General features: G+C 48.3%; 1 protein-coding gene across 1 annotated transcript in view; it reads left to right on the forward strand.

Annotated features, from left to right (window-relative positions):
* The window catches only part of LOC144735478 (uncharacterized), a 123,713-nt gene extending 109,297 nt beyond the window's left edge, over positions 1-14,416 (forward strand). The window contains exons 18-22 of the mRNA XM_078617878.1: positions 7,477-7,651; positions 9,358-9,549; positions 9,737-9,940; positions 10,711-10,986; positions 12,435-14,416. Of these exons, the coding sequence (XP_078474004.1) occupies positions 7,477-7,651; positions 9,358-9,549; positions 9,737-9,940; positions 10,711-10,986; positions 12,435-13,144 (1,557 nt within the window). The 3' untranslated portion in view covers positions 13,145-14,416. The remainder of the gene's footprint in view (positions 1-7,476; positions 7,652-9,357; positions 9,550-9,736; positions 9,941-10,710; positions 10,987-12,434) is intronic.
* The last annotated feature ends 8,838 nt before the right edge of the window (positions 14,417-23,254 follow it).

The raw sequence follows: 23,254 nt of genomic DNA on the forward strand, positions 1-23,254 counted from the left end.
CTCAACCCCGGGTGTCGACCTGTATTCGACGGTACTACATCTGGCGTCAGAAGTAAACAACGAACATGGACACGCGCCGAACAGCTCGGGCCGGGGTGCAGGAGGCGGAGGACACCGTGGGAAGTGCGGTACCAGAGACGGCTGAGGGGGCCAACGAGCAGCCGGGACCGAATGCGTCCTTACCGGGCCATCGGGAGGAAGGGGAGTCGCTGTCCGACGGGCTGCGGCTGGCGCACGCGAGGTTGGCGGAGCTGCTATACGCTGCTGCCGCCACACTCGAGACCATCACTCGGCTGGGGGCTGCTGGACCACCGCGAGGCGAGGACAGCCGACGGCCGTTGCACCTTCCCGCCATTTCTAACGACGGCACTTTTGAAAGTCCCGCCATCGCCGCAGCAGCTGCCGAGGGCGTGGCCAACCTCAACTTGGGGTCCGACATCGACTCCGCTGGAGCTGCCGCGTCACCGCCTTCGGACGGAGCGTCACTATCTGCGCGACAGGCGATTACAGCTGCCGTTCGTGCTGACGCTCGGCCGAGTCGCGGGGACATCAAAGTGCGGCCCTCCACGGCGGTCGCGGCACTACACCAAAGACTACCCCCGCTGAAGGAGTTCGTGGCTGAGGAGGGCGACTGGGGGGGATTTCAGCGGCGCTTCCTCGCGCATCAAGAGATGGCGGGGTGGTCAGACGACGAAGCCCTCTGTGCACTACCGGCGCTCCTTGACGGCGACGCCCTCGCCGCTCTTACGTCCGCATCGAGGGACGAGCGCTCTACTCTTCAGATGGCGCTGCAATTGCTGGCTGGGGTTTACGGACCATCGGCCGAGTGTAGGCAGCGATTCTACGACCGCCAGCGGGGTGCGAAGGAGTCGCCCCTCGCCTACCGTACCAGCCTTCTGGCGCTCGCAAAGACGGCCTTCCCTCGTATGGATGACCAAGGCGTCGACGCCATGGTCACCGAGAAGATCCTTCTGCTGGCGGACGACCTGGACGTCGCCATCGTCGCGCAGGAGGACGTGGAGATGGGTTCCCTCCAAGCGGCGCGCCTCCTCCACGCCAACCTCCTGTCGCAGCGAAGGAAGGCCAGCAGGGCAGCTGCCGGCCGTACGGTGGCTGCCGTCACCTCACCGACGGAGGAGGTCTACGCCGCCGACTTCCGACAGCAGCAACGGATGGGAGCGCGGGCGGACCGGGATGGCCCGACCCGCCCCGACCGCCCGTCTTCACCATCTGCGCTCCCGCGCTGCTATAACTGCGGCGTCCGGGGCCACGTCGCCTTGGGGTGCCGTTCCCCTCGACAGCGGGGGACGACGCCTCGCCGGGACGCCGGCCCTCCTCCTCCTCCTCCCAAGCTCCACCGACATGACCCGGCGAGTCGCGGCACCCCACATGTTTGGCCAAAGCACACACCCGTTACACATGTACACACCGCAACGAACGGGGGGCCAACATTGCACACCATGGGGCCAACACGAACCACTATGGGGACCAAATTCGAACCAGCCCAGTGGTCCGTGTTGGCCCATCGCGTTCTAGCTGCGCCGTCGGGCTCGTCGGCCGTAGTAGGGTATATTGACGGGGTCGAAGTGCGTATCCTCGTCGATACAGGTGCGTCGGCAACCATCATTTCGGAACTAATATACAACATTCTCCCTGTCCAAAGTCGTCCCTTGCTACCGGTTAATGTGCCATTCTACGCTGCTAACGGGGGCTCACTGGGTATCATGGGGCAGATTCGCGCGCAAATTTCGATCGGTGATATTAAATTGTCCGGCCCTATTTTTGTGTCCTCCTCGCTGGCGGTTCCGTGCCTGCTGGGGACGGATTTCTTGGGCAAAATGCCGATTCGGATCATGATTAATCAGGGTTGCATTGAACTCCCGTCGGGACGGCGGATGGCGTTTTTGCCTTCCCCTACTACGGATCGTTCGGCGCTCGCGACGGTACCCGCGTTTGTAGTTCAGACGGTTCGCGTGCCGCCAGGGGCACAAATGTTGGTACCCCTGAAGCTTCGTAGGCCCTTCGCTAAGGGTGTTGGGGACCAGGGTGTCCTGCTCGGCCCATCTAGGGCTGGGGTTAGCGGGCCGCATTTGATTCCCGCTCAGACCATTGTAAGGGGGGACGGGGACCCCTTCATCGCGGTCCTCAATGTGGGGTCGCAGGCCGTGGTAATTCCCCAGGGGACCGTGCTTGCTCACGCAACGCCGGTGCCCTGTGAGGAGTCTGTCGCAAATCACGTGCATGCTGCCACTCTGCCGACTCCACATTCGGACACCGATGAAGGGTGGCTTGAGGCGCTTTGTGCGGGATCGACGGACCTGTCGGATGTAGAGCGTCAAAAACTTAGGACACTATTGCGCGAATTCGCCGATGTGTTTAGTCAAAACAAATTCGATCTGGGCTGCACCCAATTGCTGCGTCACCATATTGATACTGGTGACAGCGCGCCCATACGCCAAAATCCCTTCCGGCTGAGTCCCGCCGAGAAGGACCATGTCAAATCGGCTGTTGATGACATGTTAGCCGCCGATATCATTTCTCCCTCTACCAGCCCGTGGGGAGCACCGATCGTTCTGGTAAAGAAACAGGATGGATCGTTGCGGTTTTGCGTCGATTTTCGCCGCCTCAACAAAATTTCCGTTGCTGACGCATACCCGCTTCCCCGTATTGATGAATCACTCGACGCCTTGGCGGGGGCGCGATTCTTCTCCATATTGGATTTGCTTTCGGGATTCTGGCAGCTTCCTCTGGATGATGAATCTAAGCCTAAAACCGCTTTCCGTACGCCACATGGTCTCTTCCAATTTAACCGGTTGCCGATGGGATTACACTCGGCGCCGGCGACTTTCCAGCGATTGATGGAATTGGTTTTGGCTGGATTGCAGTGGGATTCGTGTTTAATCTATTTGGACGACGTTATCGTCTTTAGCAGAACATTCGACGAGCATCTCCAGAGGTTGCGGGCCGTTTTCCTCAAAATGCGGGCTGCTAATTTGAAATTTAAACCCCCAAAAGTGTCATTTATTGCGCGAATCGGTACGTTATTTGGGGCACATCGTAGGGCGCTCGGGTATTGCTACCGATCCCGCCAAAACGCAGTGCGTCAGCTCCTGGCCGACTCCCACCTCGGTGGGAGAGGTCAGGAGCTTTGTGGGTTTCGCGTCATACTACCGACGTTTTGTCGCGGACTTTGCCACCATTGCTAAACCCCTGCACGCTTTGACGTCAAAGGGGGTCCGTTTCCATTGGGGACAGGAGGAGGAGGCTGCGTTTCGCTCACTTCGGGACGCTCTGGTTAATGCCCCTCCCCTGGTTTATCCAGATTTCTCAAAACCCTTTGTGCTCGATACTGACGCGAGCAACACAGGTATTGGGGGCGTGCTGTCCCAGGTGGTCGAGGGCGTCGAACGGGTGGTCGCGTACGGTAGCCGAGTGTTGTCTCCGGCGGAGCAACGATATTGTGTCACGCGTCGGGAACTGCTGGCAATTGTCTACTTCATCCAGCAGTACCGGCCGTATCTGTACGGACAGTGTTTCACCGTCCGTACAGACCATGCAGCGCTACAGTACGCCCTGCGAGTCCAACAACCATCGGGACAATTGTCTCGATGGCTGGAGGTTCTCCAGGATTTTGATTTTCAGACCACGTACCGTAAGGGCGTTCGCCACACCAACGCGGACGCCCTGTCACGCATGCCGACCACCCCCGAATGCGCATGCCTCCTGGGGTCGGGTCGGTGCAGGCATCCTGCTGAATTGCCTGTCCCGGTCTTGGCGGCTGCTGATGACGCAGCATCAATGACTAATTCTATCGCACAACAGGGTTCTGATTCCCTGTTGGGGTTGCCTGCTACGGAATGGGGCCGGTTGCAAATGGAAGATACTTCCCTCCTTGCGTTGCGCCGCCGCGTCAGGGACCGGGGGCGGGGGAGGGGTGATGCCGACGCATGGGAAATGCTCGGTGGGTTGTTAATGCATTGGGACGGGAAATCCCATCGCCACCGGCTAGTGGTCCCTTCGGGGTTACGGGGTAGGGTGGTGTGGGCCGCTCACGAGCGCCTCCTCCACCTGGGTACCCAAAAGACCCTGGCCTTGCTCCAACTTGATTTCTTTTGGCCGGGCATGACAAGGGATGTCGGGGATCTGTTAGCATCGTGCCCTAGATGTGCGCAGCGAAAACCACCAGCGAAGGAGTCGAACCCGCCCCTGCAATCTATCAGGGTTTCCCGGGTGAACGAACTCGTCGCGCTGGACATTCTAGGACCGTTCCCCGCCACCCCTAGGGGAAATAGGTATTTGCTAACCGGGGTTGAATATTTCACGCGCTGGCCTATGGCCTGGCCCCTGGCCAACCAGTCGGCGGCAGCCATCGTGGAGGCCTTTGTCCAGGGATACGTCCTTGACAAAGGTGCTCCCGAGAGGCTGCTGACCGACCAGGGTAAAAAATTTTCAAGCAAATTGCTCAAACAAGTCTGTGACATCCTTGGCACTAAAAAGATTCGCACCTCTCCATATCACCCACAAACCGACGGGATGGTCGAGCGGTTGCATCGTACCATCACGTCGATGCTGTCGCAGCACGTTTCTGACTCACAGACGGATTGGGATTTGAAAATTCAGGGGGTCCTGTCAGCATACCGGTTGGCCCCCCATACTGCGACGGGATTTTCCCCCTTTTTCCTTATGTATGGCCGCGAACCGGAGCCACCTGTTCAGGCCCAACTGCAGATCCCGGCGCCGCAAGGAAAAACTCAATTGGCCGAACACGTTAAATTCAACCTGGAAAAATTAACGGAGGCTCGGGATGCTGCCATGCAAAATTCTGCCAGGCGGCAGAGGGCTAATGAGCGCCTCAGAATGGGTCGCGCGCATGTAATACAGTGGAAGCCGGGGGACAGGGCGTGGTTGCACTGTCCCCAGGTACCGCTCGCGTCCTCCTCTAAACTGCTGAGACCGTGGCGGGGTCCCGTCGAGGTGGTTGAGGTCCTGAGACCTCAGTGCGTGCGCATTCAATGGGGGAGGCGCCGGTGGTTTGTACACCCTGCCAGGCTAAAACCCTTCGTTGCGGTGCGAGATCCCACTACACACGCGCGTGGCCAAGCATGTGGGGGGGCGTCCGACTCAGAGGGGTCTTCTCCGTTGCTCCCGCCTAACGTGCTGCCGGCTGTCCCACCCCCAGGCGCACCGGGAGTGACGGGCTCACGCCCGACGACCCCCGCAGGTGATGCTGAGGGTCTTGCGACGTCGGCAACAGACTCGCTCTGTGATGAACACCTGCCGGCCAACGACCTGCCGGCCGACGACCTGCCGGCCGCGCCTGTCCCGTGTGACGGGCCGGCGGCGAGGACGCGCGCAAAAATGCGCAGACTCTTGTGAAAAAAAAGAGAGAAGAAAAAAAAAAAAAAAATTTTTTTTGAGTCTTTTGTGGTTTCTCTTTCCGGTGTACATTCGCATGTTGTGCTCACGGTGTGGGGCGTCCGTGCTGTGTTCCCGGCACGTGCCGCGCTGCGTTGTACGATTATTGTGTTGCGTGTGTTGTGTGTGTTGTGTGTGTTGTGCGTCGTCTGTGGGGGGGCTGGAGGGGGACTCCAGGTAAAGATACACGTGTATATACGCTCGTCCTACGGTTTTCGTATTTATTCGCGGGGGGGGTTCGTCGGATTATTTTTTTCTTTCTTCCTGTTGTTCTGCTCGTTGCGTTATTGTTGAAAAAAAATTAGGCACACGCTGGGGTATCGAGGGCTGAATAAACTTTTATTGTCGATGTTGCAGCCGGGACGGCTGCGAGCTGTACAGGGGGGGGTGATGTAGGGGTCTTACGGAGGGAATATGTGTCGAGCTGATATGTATGGGATCCAACGGGAAACTAGCACAGTGGGCGGGGCTACGTCAGTGCACGGGCAGGTGCCCTCTACGACGTCCGCGCTTCGGACGTTACGATCCCCCGGGGCCCCACCCCTCAGGGAGGGGGATGTATAAAAGGGGAATGTATCGGGGGGCTAGGGGGAGTTGGGTTAGCTAAGAAGAGAAGACGGAAGACGTCCCAGATAGAGCCCTGGTCTCCCCCTGCTACGCCGTCCTTGTCAGGACCGCGCAGGCTCGAGCCAGTGGCGTGGTGCCAGAGCCAGAGCCAGGGTTGGTCTGGACTCTGAGTACCGGGCCCGACTGACCAGTGTCGGGCCAAGATAGCCTCCCCTAGTCCACGAGAGGAGGACTCTGAGGCAGGCTAGGGTTAGCTAGGAGAGGTGTCCCCAGAAAGACGGGTGAGGGGGCCGATACCCCCTCAAGTGTGTATGTCACGACGGTTGTTGTAATAAAACTCAGTGTGCCTCAACCCCGGGTGTCGACCTGTATTCGACGGTACTACACCTGTATAAAAGACACCTGGGAGCCAGAAATCTTTCCGATTTAGAGGGGGTCAAATACTTATTTCCCTCATTAAAATGCAAATCAATTTATAACATTTTGACATCTGGATTTTTTTGTTGTTATTCTGTCTTTCACTGTTCAAATAAACCTACCATTAAAATTATAGACTGATCATTTCTTTGTCAGTGGGCAAACGTACAAAATTTAGCAGGGGATCAAATACTTGTTTCCCTCACTGTATCCTTCTCCTTCTTCCCATGTCATGAGTGTTGGACCTCAGAGGTGGCAACCCTCCCATTTAACTATTATGTAATGTCCTCCACGTTGTCCTCATTACTCAGACACCACAAAAATTGTTAACACAGCACATCACAACAAATGCCCAAACCCAAAACATCCCAAATCAGATCACTCTGGATGCCCCTGATCTCAGCAGATTCTGAGGCTGAGCCGGGTTAAGCCTGATTAGTGATTGGACGGGCGGCCACCAGGGCGTGCCTGGTGGTGTAGGCATGGGTCAGGAAATGTCAGCGCGTTCATCCTTTTGTATGCATGTAGTTTTTCTCTGGGTCTTTCCCTACCACTTCCCAAAGTACCATCCCAAATCTTGAAACCTAGCGAAAGTTCTTGGGTGAGTAATTGGTGGTATTTTATCAGAAATCTGTTTCTGCCCAGTGCCACATTTGGTTTGACGGGAGCCCGGTGGTGTTTTAGTTTTGGAAGTTCAATTCCTTTCCCTTGACTGTTTTACCACCAACTATGCCATATTCTATTCCACTGTTATTCCCCTGGGTTACTTCAGTTATAGTGTTTAAATGTGATCCAAATTGTGTATCTGAAGCAAAGTTAAATGAACAAAACTAGTTTAAATGTTTTCTGCAACTGACAGTAGCACACATAGTGATGCTATGGCTTTAATTACCAAATTACACAATACCATTTACCAGTAGTGCACTTCTGCCATTAAAAAGCAGTAAGTATAGTTTATTAACCGGGCTCTCAATATCTGAGGCCCGAGGCGGTAACCCCTGATTCCCATAAAAAGTGAACCTGGCCCTGTTGCTGCTCCATGAATCACGTGACGAATCTTGCTACTGTGTCACGCAGATTTTTGGAACGCACTCATTCTGGCAGTGGGTCAACACCACTCTGCTCCCTGCACTTTACCCATCCACCTGGTACAACGGACGGAACCGCTCTACCGGAGAGCGGCGATTTACCTCTGACCTCAGCTCCTTCCGTGTTGGCACTCCAAGGCTCCGGCAGAAAAGATTCAAAGCAGGCAAGTCATCGGTGCTTTAAAACCTGCGGGTCGCATGACACTCAGCCAGCACCGCTGAGATCTTGAGTCGAACCCAGGCTTCAGCTGCTCCTCGATTTAGCCGGGTTCTCAGGTGTGGCGAGGTTGGCCATCTTTGCCGCTATCACCAATAACTGCACAACAAGAATCGGGCTGAATTTGGTTTTACACTTAATTCAGCAGAATTCCCACTGAATATTCAAAATGTCAGTTTCTGAGTATCATGCGACATGCGGCGTCTCCGAGGGTGATAGAGGGCACTTGGAATATGGCCTCGTGATGGTCTCCCCTTGGCCATCAATGACTGCTCCATTCCAATTATGAGACTAGTTTAATTAAAAAATTAAAATAAACCATTTTTATTCTTTTACCCCATAAGAACCACGAAGATATATATATTTTTTTTTCAGAAGCGATCTGGCCACAAATGATAACACATTGAAGTGGCTTATGAGGTGGAAATTTATAGCAGCCAAATACTCTAAATGCATGTTTCTAAATGTGGAGGGAAAAACCAGAGGACCTGGAGAAAAATCCATGCGACCACGGGAAGAACATGCTAACTCCAAATATACAGACATCAGGATCGGGATCGAAGCCACTGCCGCCTCCATTTATACCAGGCGAGGTAGTTAACATCTCGCCACCACGGCATATAATATATGTATTTATATGCTTCAGACAAGAAGTGCGAAGCATGTCAAAGATACTGCTCCGAGTCATGTGGATAATGATGCCTCATTAGGAAGTGACTTCGCAGGTAGTTCTGCGACGTCAAGTTTGGGCCCCGATATTGGGCTGATACGGCTATTTTAATGCATACAATAGACAGGAAGGACAAGATCAAAGGGCTCACATAATGCACATGCATGATGTACGTTGACTCAGTAATCCCCTCCCCCTCCACTTTGCGTAAGAGCGCAGAAGCATGGTCACTACATCTACACCTCTATATAAGGAACGAAAAAGTAAGACTTCTCTACAAATCTGGCTGTCGCCTGATGAAACTAGTTGTACTTACTGGCGAAACCTCGTACTCAGATTGTAAATATTGTGCCTTGACTCTCCAACACACCGGTGTGCTGTGCTAGTGACGAATTGGCATGTTCTGTTTACGTGACAACCCTTACTAGTTGGCTGTGTCGGGTGGTGGCGGATTTTAACAACACATTTATATATTTATGCGATCTAACCCAAAAAAAACCTCTTATGGATGATATTGGTCGCGAAAGCCTACGTGTTAAACTGAAGTAGTAACTATGTGGCGTTTTGTTTACGTGACAAATCTCTTACTGATTGGCCATGTCGGGTGGTGGAGGGTTTTGACACATTTATACTTATGCAATCTATCCGAAAAACTTTGTTATGAGCCTACACTTATCCTCATAACGTCACGAGATCTTTAACGTGCACTGGTGAATCAGACGGTTACACGAGTCTTTTAAAAAAAATAAGCACACTGCAGTATTAATCGGGGTTACACTGGTCACGAACCGGGATTCTGTGCAACAAGCTGCGAATGCGCTACCGCTCGTCACCGTCATGCACTCACCCAATAAACACGCCAACGTCGAGCCAATGCTGGCATAAGGTTAGAAGCATTGGAGCAAAGTTGGCCCGAAGTAGTACTTTCCATGTCGTATTTACTGGGCGCTCTCTCTCTCTCTCGTGGGGCGCTGTGCCAGCAGATTCCGGTGTGCACAAGGGGGCACTGAACCCCCTTGACGCGGGCGTGGAGGGGAGCACGCAGTGGCAGGAAGACTCCTCGATGTACGGCGAGGCCTGGTCACCGTACACGCCCACGCGAGAGGAGATCGCCTCCTTTGCGTCGTCCCCTGCATCGTGGTGGAGCTACTCAGACGAGGCTCCACTGCCACTTGGTATGGGGGACTCCATGCATTCGGTTTTCCTGCTGTCCTGGGAAATCTCCAAGGGTTTCCTGGACGTTAAAAGTCCACGCTATTGTCAGCTGTGTAATAACTGAACCTTGCACCCATGAGCACGGCGAAGTAGAGTCATACGACTCCCACGAATCGACACCTTTAACCTAAACCGGACCTTCCGCAGGAGGCATCGCCGAGTACCCGGGCTCGGGCTACGTGGCGACGCTGGGCGACAGCCTCGAAGACGCCGCCGACGTCATCGCGGGTCTCCGGCGGATGTCATGGGTTGACTCTCGCACTGCGGTCGTCTTCGTAGAATTCTGTGTCTTCAATGCGAACCTCAACCTGTTTACCACCGTCACCATGGCTACCCGCTTTGCTTCCGATGGTAAATGGCGCTCGCAAACAACTCGGGTTGCCCAGAGGCGGTCAGGCGGCTCAGTAGCCACGTCGTCAGCAATCGCTTACTTTGGTCACAGCCTCAGTCCAGTCGACGACAACCTGCAAATTCTCAGTCCAGTCCGAGTCGATGGATTTCGTGGATTCGATCTCCAAGTCACCTCGAGTCCAGCTGCCAAGCTTTCAGTCAGACACTCTACTGAATGTTGGTGTTAGGGGCATTCAATCCACCACCCCCCCCCCCCCCCAACCAATATTATCAACTTGGCGAATTGGTAAAATAATATTCTTATATACAAATATAGCCAATGCCCGTTTCTGGTCTTCCTTAATATACTGCAATCTCTGATAACGCGACTCCAGAGGTGGATAAATTCGGGTTGATTTCGACAAAGACAATCATTCTCCAAGAATACTCCCTTCATTCAAGATCTTTCTCCCAAGTTATATTCCAATTAGGTTTACTCAAATAACCCGACACCACCCTCCTGGCATGATAACAAAGCCCCCAATCCAGCGTTGGACTGCCACATAACATGCATTAGGAACGGCTTGTGTTTCCTGTGGAACTGATGTGTTATTGCGCTCTTACCATTCAAATTCGATAATAATCACCATCACGGGTTCCTCTTGGTGCAAATCAAGGGTGCGCTTTATAAGCAGTCCACATTGTAAAATTGTACAATTGAGGAGGTCCGCTGCAGGCTTACAGTGAGAACTCTGGTCGCACGATTTGCGTCCCTCACTGCACGTGTGCAGATGACGACCTCCCCTCCCACCGAGTCCGCGTCTTCGCCAATCCCCCGGCCTTGTCGTCGTGGCTGCCAGCGTGCGTGCTACTGGTGCTGTTGACGCTGGTGAAGGCGGCGCGCCAGCTCTTCCACTCGCTGAACCGCGACGGCCTGGCCGGCCTGCGCTGCCCAGTGCTGTGGCTCGAGGCGGCCGCCTGCGCCCTGCGCCTGCAGCTCGTCGCCGCGCACTTCCAGTGGGTGGACGCCGCCAATCGCGCAATCAGCACCATCGCCACTGGCACTGGTGAGCACGAGGTGGTGGCCGTGGGTGCGATGATGGTGGTGGTGGCAGTGGAGAAGGTGGTGTTGCTTTGTGGGCAGCTGGAGTGTACCGGTTAGGGCACTGTGCTGAGGTGGCCAGAGTTCGATAACCAGTCGTAGTCAACACCGGTGATGAATATTTGAATGGGTCCTGGGTGTCCTTAAGTGAATTCAGCCTCAAATAACTACCTGGTGCATTGCGAATTAAACATCACCACGAGGGAAACAACGGAGGCCCAGGTGCGGTGCTGGCAACCCACCCCCTCGTGTACCTTGCGGGCCTCCATAGGGCATTGCTAGCAGCACTTGCCCCAAAAGTATGTTAAGACTTTTAAGGGGATCTTTGTATTTGGTTAACTGAGCCTTAAATGAGTACCTGATGAAATGTGTAAATATCACCATTGGGGAGATAAAGGCGGCCAGGCGTGGTGTTGGCCACCCACCCCCCTTGTGTGCCGTGCCGGCCTTCATTGGCGCTCGCTAACAGCAGTTACCCTAACAGTCTGTTTAAGGCTACGAACGGAAGAAGGAAGAAAGTGTTGGCAATGGTTCCAGTGGAATTATTGGCATATACTTCTTGAAGTACACGAAAAAAACTCTGACATGCCCATATTTCCATATTAATTAAAAATGCAGCTGCAGGTGTCATTCAAGTGCACAAGAGTTACATTTCTATGAAAGGTTCTGGAGCCTAAAAAAAAACACAAAATTCGATAAATAATTGCATTCACTAAATACAATACTGCCCCTCACCAAATCACCCAAAATGCACTCAATCTCGTCAAACCGTGTTAGCATGGATGGGGGAACAATATGTATGGCAGGGTTGCTCGAGTCTGCAAAATTACTCGGCGGGTTATTGAGTGAAATACGTAATTTATGTTAACTACCTCACTCGTTGGTTCAATCCATATACTGACGCCTGATGTTTATTTGGAGTTTGCATATATTTCTCTCTCCCCGTGGTCACGTAGGTTTTTGTACGGGTCCTCCGGTTTTTCCCTCCACATTTAGAAATATGTGTTTAGAGTATTTGTCTGCTATTAATTTCCACGTGATAAGCCAATTTGTTGAGCTATTATTTGTGGCCAGGTCGCTTCTGAAAAAGAGCTACATAGCTCAGTGGGATTTACCTGGTAAAATAAATAGTGTCGTTTACACTGCTGGTATATTAATGAACCATAATTAGGTTATCTCTACTGCACAGTGGACATTAAAGATCTCGCGAAGTTGGAACAGAGACAGCTGCCACTATGGGTCTCCTTGACTATACTGCAGCAGGGCACAGGACCGGTTTAGATGAGTTTCTTAGTGAGGCACTTTGAGTCGCCGAGGCATTCAAGCACCACCCGACAAGCACGTAACTTGTGCCACCCTTCACAGCTCCAGTCTCCTCTTCTGGCACCGCATTCCCCAACCAAAAACCCGCAGGAGTCTTTACAAGCTTCCAAGATGTGGCGTTCTACGTCGAGCTGCTCCGCTTCTCTACGGCAACGCTCGTCTTCCTCGCCCTGCTGCGCGTGCTCACCATCGCCGGCGCCACCGTTACCCTCGCCCGTCTCGGCCGGGCACTAGCAGTTCGTGTGCGCCGGCTCCGGGGCTTCGGCGCCATCTGTGCCTCCGTGGCCTGTGGCTCCTCGTTCTTAATGTGGGCCCTGCTCGGACACCGCCTCTACCAATTCCGGCGGTTCATTGGTAGCGCCGGCGTCGTTGTGGCCGCACCCGCGATCCCAAGCGCGCGGGACCTCGGCAGAATCGCCGGCGCTCCAATGGAGGCTGCGGCGCGGCTGGCGCTGGCATTCGTCTTTCGCCTCTTGATGCCGATGTGCGCGTTTGTGGTGGCGGGGGGAGGGGTGCCATGGGCGGGCGAGGCAGGCAGCTCCGAAGCTGTTGGCGCAAGTGACGTGCGGGAATACCTGGGGAGCGTCGCCACGTCTGGCAAGGCCGCCGCGGTGAAGTTTGTGACGGCATGCAAAGGGCGCATGGGCAGACGGGGCTTGTCAGATTCAGTACCGTTTCCAACCGGAGGATCCGAGCCGGACAGGTGTGGGGCCATCAGGGCACGGGTGGTTTTTCCACTGGATATTTATCATGCTGAGCCTGAACCGAACCACGCTACGCTGGCCTCACGAAATATTTGAATCTGGCCCAGGGGTGCAGGTGTGGGGCCAATGAGTAGTTCATTGCATGCGATGTCAGCACACAACTCAAATATGGCGTCGCCACTTCTCAATGTATTCATTGCATGTGTAATTGTCACCAAAATGTTGTCCCTGATTGAAGTGTTCGCTGACAAGTCAGCATTCATTTGTAGGATCAATCTCCACCGATTGTGTTTATCCCCACCTCACTGCCCTGTAGCTCCGTCTCATTGAGCAGCCTCGTCCAGGCACACACCCACCACCTGCGGTATTGGCCGACTGTAGAAAGCGTGCAGTGCGGAGGCTAAATATTATTTATTTCGTATTGCAGCTTCGTATAAATAAACTGCACTGGCCATACTCTGCAACTCTGCGCAGCCAGACGATTGACGAGAAGGGAGGCAGAACTCAACACAGAGGCATTGCACATCCACGAGAGTAGTAGCAGATCGGTTACACACATGACGTCAGCCAGTAGACTGAGGACATAGCGTCATGTTATCTGTGCCCGACTCGATTTACATGATGTCGGCAGAATGATCTCGGCTTCTTCAGTGGAAAAACAACCTAGCCCCTCCTGGGCCGTGCTGGACTGGTTCAGCAGGCCAAAAAACCCTGATGCTTGGACAAAGTGGGTGTCAGACCCATATTTACTTATCATTTAAATTCTTGAATAATTAAGCAAAATCAAATAATTACTTATTTCATGGAAAAACATCTCAAGGATTAAAATCCACTTACAAGAGGTGGCCGGGTTTTCTCAGAGGTCAGAGCACTTAGCTGGCGATGTTAAGAGTTGGGGTTAGCATTGGATTTTTAACTGAATATATAGTGAGCCAAACAAATTAACTGGTGATGCTGCTGCATTTGCAGTGATACACAAGCCCAAATATCAAAACACGTGTCAATAACACTATGGCCTTAAATGAAAAAGTAAACAATACGTATGTTGTGCAATGCCCCTTCTTCATAGCACACAGAGGCCAAAGAGGTCACCTCTCCTGTGAAGAAGGGCCATTGCCCCAAACGTTGCCAATTACAAACTCTTCCGTTGAAAGCAGAGTTATTGACGAATGTTTTTTGTTTAATGAATGAGTTGTCACTTTCCCAGGCCACTCTCCTGTGAGAGTGTTTGCCCATAACAATCAAACCAATATTTATGGATATGTCTTAGGTTGATGATATAGGCCCGATCACCAAAACACTCGTTTTGCACTCAATTTGTCTATCTAAGTTCCAGCTCTGAGAATAAAAAACATAGTTTTGTTGTCATATGATTAACATTATTATTTGTTTCTTTCGGTTAAGTCACGTCTAAAGATAAAATAATAAATTAAATTAAATAATAGAATACGACGTTTCGATTGCAACACAAGCAATCATCATCAGGTATAATGAAATAGCGACATAAAATCTAACCAGAAAACTATAGACAGACATATTAGCAGACAGATATCACCAAGATACATAGCGAGAGCAACACAGGTAACAGAGAGGGGTGATCGTCTCTGTGTGGTGGCCTTAAATAGACAGAGGGGGGGGGCGGAGGCAGAGAGAGGGAGGAGGGTTAGAGAAAAAAATTAGCATATCAATGAGTGGTCAACAGACGTGGTGCTGCGAATGCGATGGCACGGCAAGCAAGCCTGAAAATCAGGAGAAGGACACACTAAAATTAAATAACCTAGTAAAATATCGAAATGTAATGTAATACAACACAGAGGGTCGGTCAACACACAATTAACGCATAGCCTGGTTGATTACGTATTTCAAAGATTGCTAAGTTAGAATTTAAGTGTGAACAATCTAAAGAGAGGACACAGGCAGAGAAAACAAGTCGCCAGAGAGAGAGAAAAAAGATAAGCTTAAAACTTCCCCGTAGAAGTGGTTCAATCTTAATTTTAGAACTTTCGTGACTGCAGGAATTATTATTTGTTTCTTTCGGTTAAGTCACGTCTAAAGATAAAATAATAAATTAAATTAAATAATAGAATACGACGTTTCGATTGCAACACAAGCAATCATCATCAGGTATAATGAAATAGCGACATAAAATCTAACCAGAAAACTATAGACAGACATTAGCAGACAGATATCACCAAGATACATAGCGAGAGCAACACAGGTAACAGAGAGGGGTGATCGTCTCTGTGTGGTGGCCTTAAATAGACAGAGGGGGGGGGCGGAGGCAGAGAGAGGGAGGAGGGTTAGAGAAAAAAATTAGCATATCAATGAGTGGTCAACAGACGTGGTGCTGCGAATGCGATGGCACGGCAAGCAAGCCTGAAAATCAGGAGAAGGACACACTAAAATTAAATAACCTAGTAAAATATCGAAATGTAATGTAATACAACACAGAGGGTCGGTCAACACACAATTAACGCATAGCCTGGTTGATTACGTATTTCAAAGATTGCTAAGTTAGAATTTAAGTGTGAACAATCTAAAGAGAGGACACAGGCAGAGAAAACAAGTCGCCAGAGAGAGAGAAAAAAGATAAGCTTAAAACTTCCCCGTAGAAGTGGTTCAATCTTAATTTTAGAACTTTCGTGACTGCAGGAATTATTATTTGTTTCTTTCGGTTAAGTCACGTCTAAAGATAAAATAATAAATTAAATTAAATAATAGAATACGACGTTTCGATTGCAACACAAGCAATCATCATCAGGTATAATGAAATAGCGACATAAAATCTAACCAGAAAACTATAGACAGACATATTAGCAGACAGATATCACCAAGATACATAGCGAGAGCAACACAGGTAACAGAGAGGGGTGATCGTCTCTGTGTGGTGGCCTTAAATAGACAGAGGGGGGGGGCGGAGGCAGAGAGAGGGAGGAGGGTTAGAGAAAAAAATTAGCATATCAATGAGTGGTCAACAGACGTGGTGCTGCGAATGCGATGGCACGGCAAGCAAGCCTGAAAATCAGGAGAAGGACACACTAAAATTAAATAACCTAGTAAAATATCGAAATGTAATGTAATACAACACAGAGGGTCGGTCAACACACAATTAACGCATAGCCTGGTTGATTACGTATTTCAAAGATTGCTAAGTTAGAATTTAAGTGTGAACAATCTAAAGAGAGGACACAGGCAGAGAAAACAAGTCGCCAGAGAGAACAAATAATAATTCCTGCAGTCACGAAAGTTCTAAAATTAAGATTGAACCACTTCTACGGGGAAGTTTTAAGCTTATCTTTTTTCTCTCTCTCTGGCGACTTGTTTTCTCTGCCTGTGTCCTCTCTTTAGATTGTTCACACTTAAATTCTAACTTAGCAATCTTTGAAATACGTAATCAACCAGGCTATGCGTTAATTGTGTGTTGACCGACCCTCTGTGTTGTATTACATTACATTTCGATATTTTACTAGGTTATTTAATTTTAGTGTGTCCTCCTGATTTTCAGGCTTGCTTGCCGTGCCATCGCATTCGCAGCACCACGTCTGTTGACCACTCATTGATATGCTAATTTTTTTCTCTAACCCTCCTCCCTCTCTCTGCCTCCGCCCCCCCCCCCCTCTGTCTATTTAAGGCCACCACACAGAGACGATCACCCCTCTCTGTTACCTGTGTTGCTCTCGCTATGTATCTTGGTGATATCTGTCTGCTAATATGTCTGTCTATAGTTTTCTGGTTAGATTTTATGTCGCTATTTCATTATACCTGATGATGATTGCTTGTGTTGCAATCGAAACGTCGTATTCTATTATTTAATTTAATTTATTATTTTATCTTTAGACGTGACTTAACCGAAAGAAACAAATAATAATTCCTGCAGTCACGAAAGTTCTAAAATTAAGATTGAACCACTTCTACGGGGAAGTTTTAAGCTTATCTTTTTTCTCTCTCTCTGGCGACTTGTTTTCTCTGCCTGTGTCCTCTCTTTAGATTGTTCACACTTAAATTCTAACTTAGCAATCTTTGAAATACGTAATCAACCAGGCTATGCGTTAATTGTGTGTTGACCGACCCTCTGTGTTGTATTACATTACATTTCGATATTTTACTAGGTTATTTAATTTTAGTGTGTCCTTCTCCTGATTTTCAGGCTTGCTTGCCGTGCCATCGCATTCGCAGCACCACGTCTGTTGACCACTCATTGATATGCTAATTTTTTTCTCTAACCCTCCTCCCTCTCTCTGCCTCCGCCCCCCCCCCCTCTGTCTATTTAAGGCCACCACACAGAGACGATCACCCCTCTCTGTTACCTGTGTTGCTCTCGCTATGTATCTTGGTGATATCTGTCTGCTAATATGTCTGTCTATAGTTTTCTGGTTAGATTTTATGTCGCTATTTCATTATACCTGATGATGATTGCTTGTGTTGCAATCGAAACGTCGTATTCTATTATTTAATTTAATTTATTATTTTATCTTTAGACGTGACTTAACCGAAAGAAACAAATAATAATTCCTGCAGTCACGAAAGTTCTAAAATTAAGATTGAACCACTTCTACGGGGAAGTTTTAAGCTTATCTTTTTTCTCTCTCTCTGGCGACTTGTTTTCTCTGCCTGTGTCCTCTCTTTAGATTGTTCACACTTAAATTCTAACTTAGCAATCTTTGAAATACGTAATCAACCAGGCTATGCGTTAATTGTGTGTTGACCGACCCTCTGTGTTGTATTACATTACATTTCGATATTTTACTAGGTTATTTAATTTTAGTGTGTCCTTCTCCTGATTTTCAGGCTTGCTTGCCGTGCCATCGCATTCGCAGCACCACGTCTGTTGACCACTCATTGATATGCTAATTTTTTTCTCTAACCCTCCTCCCTCTCTCTGCCTCCGCCCCCCCCCCCCTCTGTCTATTTAAGGCCACCACACAGAGACAATCACCCCTCTCTGTTACCTGTGTTGCTCTCGCTATGTATCTTGGTGATATCTGTCTGCTAATATGTCTGTCTATAGTTTTCTGGTTAGATTTTATGTCGCTATTTCATTATACCTGATGATGATTGCTTGTGTTGCAATCGAAACGTCGTATTCTATTATTTAATTTAATTTATTATTTTATCTTTAGACGTGACTTAACCGAAAGAAACAAATAATAATTCCTGCAGTCACGAAAGTTCTAAAATTAAGATTGAACCACTTCTACGGGGAAGTTTTAAGCTTATCTTTTTTCTCTCTCTCTGGCGACTTGTTTTCTCTGCCTGTGTCCTCTCTTTAGATTGTTCACACTTAAATTCTAACTTAGCAATCTTTGAAATACGTAATCAACCAGGCTATGCGTTAATTGTGTGTTGACCGACCCTCTGTGTTGTATTACATTACATTTCGATATTTTACTAGGTTATTTAATTTTAGTGTGTCCTTCTGATTTTCAGGCTTGCTTGCCGTGCCATCGCATTCGCAGCACCACGTCTGTTGACCACTCATTGATATGCTAATTTTTTCTCTAACCCTCCTCCCTCTCTCTGCCTCCGCCCCCCCCCCTCTGTCTATTTAAGGCCACCACACAGAGACGATCACCCCTCTCTGTTACCTGTGTTGCTCTCGCTATGTATCTTGGTGATATCTGTCTGCTAATATGTCTGTCTATAGTTTTCTGGTTAGATTTTATGTCGCTATTTCATTATACCTGATGATGATTGCTTGTGTTGCAATCGAAACGTCATATTCTATTATTTAATTTAATTTATTATTTTATCTTTAGACGTGACTTAACCGAAAGAAACAAATAATAATTCCTGCAGTCACGAAAGTTCTAAAATTATGATTAACATTACTTTCTGTAGCAGGGCAGGTGGGGAAAGTGCTGCCCCCAAGTGCAGATAAGAGGTAACTTCCGTGAGCCATTCTCTAACACAGGGTATTTCTCTACTCTATCGTTATGTCAACAGGGCATCCAGGAAAAAAATTGGGGGAAAAGGCCAAATAATATTTTTTTGTTTATATTACCAAACGAACGAGATTGCAGTATAACATCTAAACGTGATTTACTTGGGTTAGTCATCATTAGCCAGTCTCCATTTCTAGATGGAGGCACCCCTCATGGTCCAGTACCATCTCTCTCACCCCTGCACATTAACCAATCTCATCACTCCATCTCCACGGTAGTCAAACTCTTGGATGCGTTCTTTCCTCCGGCAGTCGCCTCACAGCAAGCGCCTGATTTCAATTCCCGACCCTGGCTCCTGTCTGTGCAGAGTTCTGCATGGGTTTCCTTATAACTTCTCCGGTATCCTCCTGTAGCGAATAAAAAAACAATACTATGTAACCAGTATTGGCCAATCATCCCGATGTTGTACATATTGTGATTTAAAATTAATAATGATAAAAAATGAAATGTTTTTTCGGGGTATGTAAAACCAATTGTGATAATATCAATGATTCTCGCTTCAACATTTATGAATCACGCTTTAACATTATGATTCTTGCTTTAACTTTTATTAGTGTAATTATATCAGGTCTCGGGATTCAGATCTCACCGCAGGATACAGCTCGTCATTACGACAATGATGCACGAATTTAGGAAAGGAGCTCTTGGAAACCTGTTTTAAATCTAAGCAACTTAAATCTCAAATATTCAACAACTCTTATCATCAGAATTCCAACAACAGTGCCCATGGAAATATACGTACTCATCAATCTGTACTGGATGATCATAAAAGCATCAATGGTCAAATCTCAACATCACTGGTTAAACCAGAACAATAGGCAACGCCTCAAAATGGCAATATTCGCACAGAATGCGTTTTCATTAAATGTGTATCAAATAAATTTCGATTTAAAGCTTTTGTGACTGCAGGGATTTATCTTCTTGGTTCTTTCGGTAAAGTCACGTAGAAGGGAAATAATAAAATTAAAACATTGCATTTATTTTATTATTTTAATTTTTATTATTTTATTATTTCCCTGGGACTTGAGGTATTGTTTAGAATAAAAACATTAACTTTACATTTATGCACAGTTTTTAACCGTACCTTGTATAGGTTGTGGGCCAAGAATAATCTCAGCTTGCATACCTCACACACCATAATGAGGGAATTGTGTATGGTCGCGTTACCATGAGACAGCCTTGACGTTTTCTATTTGATACGCATCTTCTTGGTTCTTTCGGTAAAGTCACGTAGAAGGGAAATAATAAAATAATAAAAATAAAACAATAAAATAATTCTCACAACGTTTCGGCTGCAACGCAAGCAGCCGTCCTCAGGTGAAGAATGAAACACCACCAAGCTTGGAGCGTATATTTAAGCTGGGTTGGAGGGGGAAGAGGAGCGCCTTGACAAAATAATTTGCATATCAAGAGCAATTTAGCATATTTATGGGAAATGCGTAGGAGGTGGGCGGGGGGTTTCAAAGTCATATTATGCCCGTGCATTATGCAGGATTAGCAGCATCAAAGGGAGGGGATAGGGCGTAGGATTAACAAAGGGAAGGAATGTTAATAGTATGTAGCTGCAGTTGCTAAACCACCACGTAAACAACTAAAGTATAAACTACATAGTATCATCAGTATACTATATATACTCTCCAATAAGCTGAGCTACTAACAGTAAGTAATACATTGCAATTCTATGTCGCAAAAATATAATATGCTTCCAGCTAAACTTTATTCTCTTACATCACACGGGTCTACCCCGTACTATATACTGCCATAGACAAACCCAACATTAAATTATATACTGTTTTACTATACACCACCTTATACATTGTAATATTTCACTATGTTTTATTCTACCCACCCTACTGTATATCACACTGCTGTATATTCAGTATACAATTACGATACTATATATTTATACATTGTATTAAACATTACAATTTTATACTATTTATTAGTATGCAATCCGCTATACACTATACCATTGACCGTCGCATGAAAGATACTAAGAGGAAGCAACGAAATATGTCAATGGGAGAGTGGTTGTAGGAGACTTGCAGCGGAGCAAATAATCCATTCCCTGTGGAGAATACAAGATATAGAGTCAATGCCAGTGAGTGGACTGCGGTCTGAAAGTCACCATAAACGTGAACACAATCAGTTAAGATCCGAAATGGTTTATTACGTCCTTCCAATGTTTGCTGAGCCAGAATCTATCTTCTCGGTTGAAATTGTCTTTGTGTTTGTATATGTGGATCGCCTCATGAACGAATCTCTCATGGTAGCCAGATGGCTTGCAGAGAACCTCTGTCTTGGAGAAGTCAATGTCATGTGAGCCCACTGAATTGTAACAGTGATCTGCCACGGCTGAGGTGTTTGTCCTACCGTGTTTCAGGTCTGCTTTATGTTCACGGATGTGGTCCAAGACATGTCGTTTGGTTTCTCCAATGTAACTGTTACCACAGAGGCAACTTAGTTTGTAGACGCCAGTGTACTGTATGTCTGGAACCACATTTTACAGACGGGACCAGATCACGGATTTTATGTACTGTGTTGAATCAGACCTGGATCTTGTGTTTAATCAGGATTTTGGAGATCTTTTTTGTGACCCCAGCAATGTAGGGTAAGGTGATGGTTTTGAAAGGCTCCGCACCCCGCTGGCCTCCTCCTCGGACCAGCATCGTCTCTCACGCCTGGCCACGCGCACTCCCTTCCTCCTCAGCTCCTCCACTCGTCCTTCACCCTGCTGATCCTGACAAAGGACCAGCGTCTCCTCCCCCCCGTGCCACGCACGGCCTGCTAGCCCCTCCGCTAGCCCCATGCACCCCGCATGCTCCGCTAGCCACTCCGCTAGCCCGTGCACCCCGCACGCTCCGCTAGCCACCCCACTAGCTCCGTGTGCCCCGCACACTCTGCTGGCCACCCCGCTGGCCCTGTGTGCCCTGCACACTCTGGCCGACGGTGCGCCAAGCCCCCATCAGCCACGTGGCTGATGGCGCGGCGGCCCCCCAACGTGGTCCCACCTCTTCACTCCATCGACTGGCCCTGATCTCTTCTGGGCTCCCTCCTATAACCTCTCTCCCACGTGACCCTGACTCCTCCCTCTCGGATCGTCACATCCGGCCTTCCCATTTATGCTCGCATTACAATAGTATAAAATTGTAATGTTTAATACAATGTATAAGGTAATATACAGTATCGTAATTGTATAGTGAAAATACAGCAGTGTGGTATATAGTAGGGTGGGTAGAATAATACTTGGTAATATTATAGTCGAAGGTATAGAGTGTGTATAGTAATACAGTATGTAATTTAATGTTTGGTTTGTCTATGGTAGTATATAGTGCGGGGTAGACCCGTGTGATGTAAGGAAAAAAGTTTAGCTGGAAGCATATTATATTTTTTGCGACATAGAATTGTAATGTATTACTTGCTGTTAGTAGCTCAGCTTATTGGAGAGTATATTTAGTATACTGATGATACTATGTAGTTTACACTTTAGTTTTTTTTACGTGGTGGTTTGGCAACTGCAGCTGCATACTATTAACTTTCCTTCCCTTTGTTAATGCTACCCCCCTATCCCCTCCCTTTGATGCTGCTAATCCTGCATAATGCACGGGCATAATGACTTTGAAACCCCACGCCCACCTCCTACGCATTTCCCATAAATATGCTAAATTCCTCTTGATATGCAAATTATTTTGTCAAGGCGCTCCTCTTCCCCCTCCAACCCAGCTTAAATATACGCTCCAAGCTTGGTGGTGTTCATTCAGACGCTGTCTTTCCGACAGACCTGTTCTTCACCGGAGGACGGCTGCTTGCGTTGTGGCCGAAACGTCGTGAGAATTATTTTATGATGTTTTATCTTTATTAATTTATTATTTCCCTTCTACGTTACTTTACCAAAAGAACCAAGAAGATGAATCCCTGCAGTCACGAAAGCTTTAAATCGAAATTTATACATGCTTGTCCCAGACCGTATGGTGTAATAGTAATTGTTAATAAAAACATGCAAAATAGTCAAATTAAACCTTTTGACCTGAGCTGCATCATCATGTAACAGTACATTCAATAATTAAGTTAGCGTTTAATACCATGATATTTAAGAATATTCACATGCAGTGTGTTGTATATATTCGGTCTTGAAAAATAAACAAATAATAAAAATGAAATGAAAATGGAAAAATGCGTGATTTATCGAAATTATGCTTATTTATGTAATTACTAGCGGTTAGTACCCGGCGTTGCCCGGGCGAAAAAGGCAGACACACATGTA

Source organism: Lampetra planeri, chromosome 55 (genome assembly GCF_965212315.1).
Source record: "Lampetra planeri chromosome 55, kcLamPlan1.2.h2, whole genome shotgun sequence".
NCBI lineage: Eukaryota > Metazoa > Chordata > Hyperoartia > Petromyzontiformes > Petromyzontidae > Lampetra > Lampetra planeri.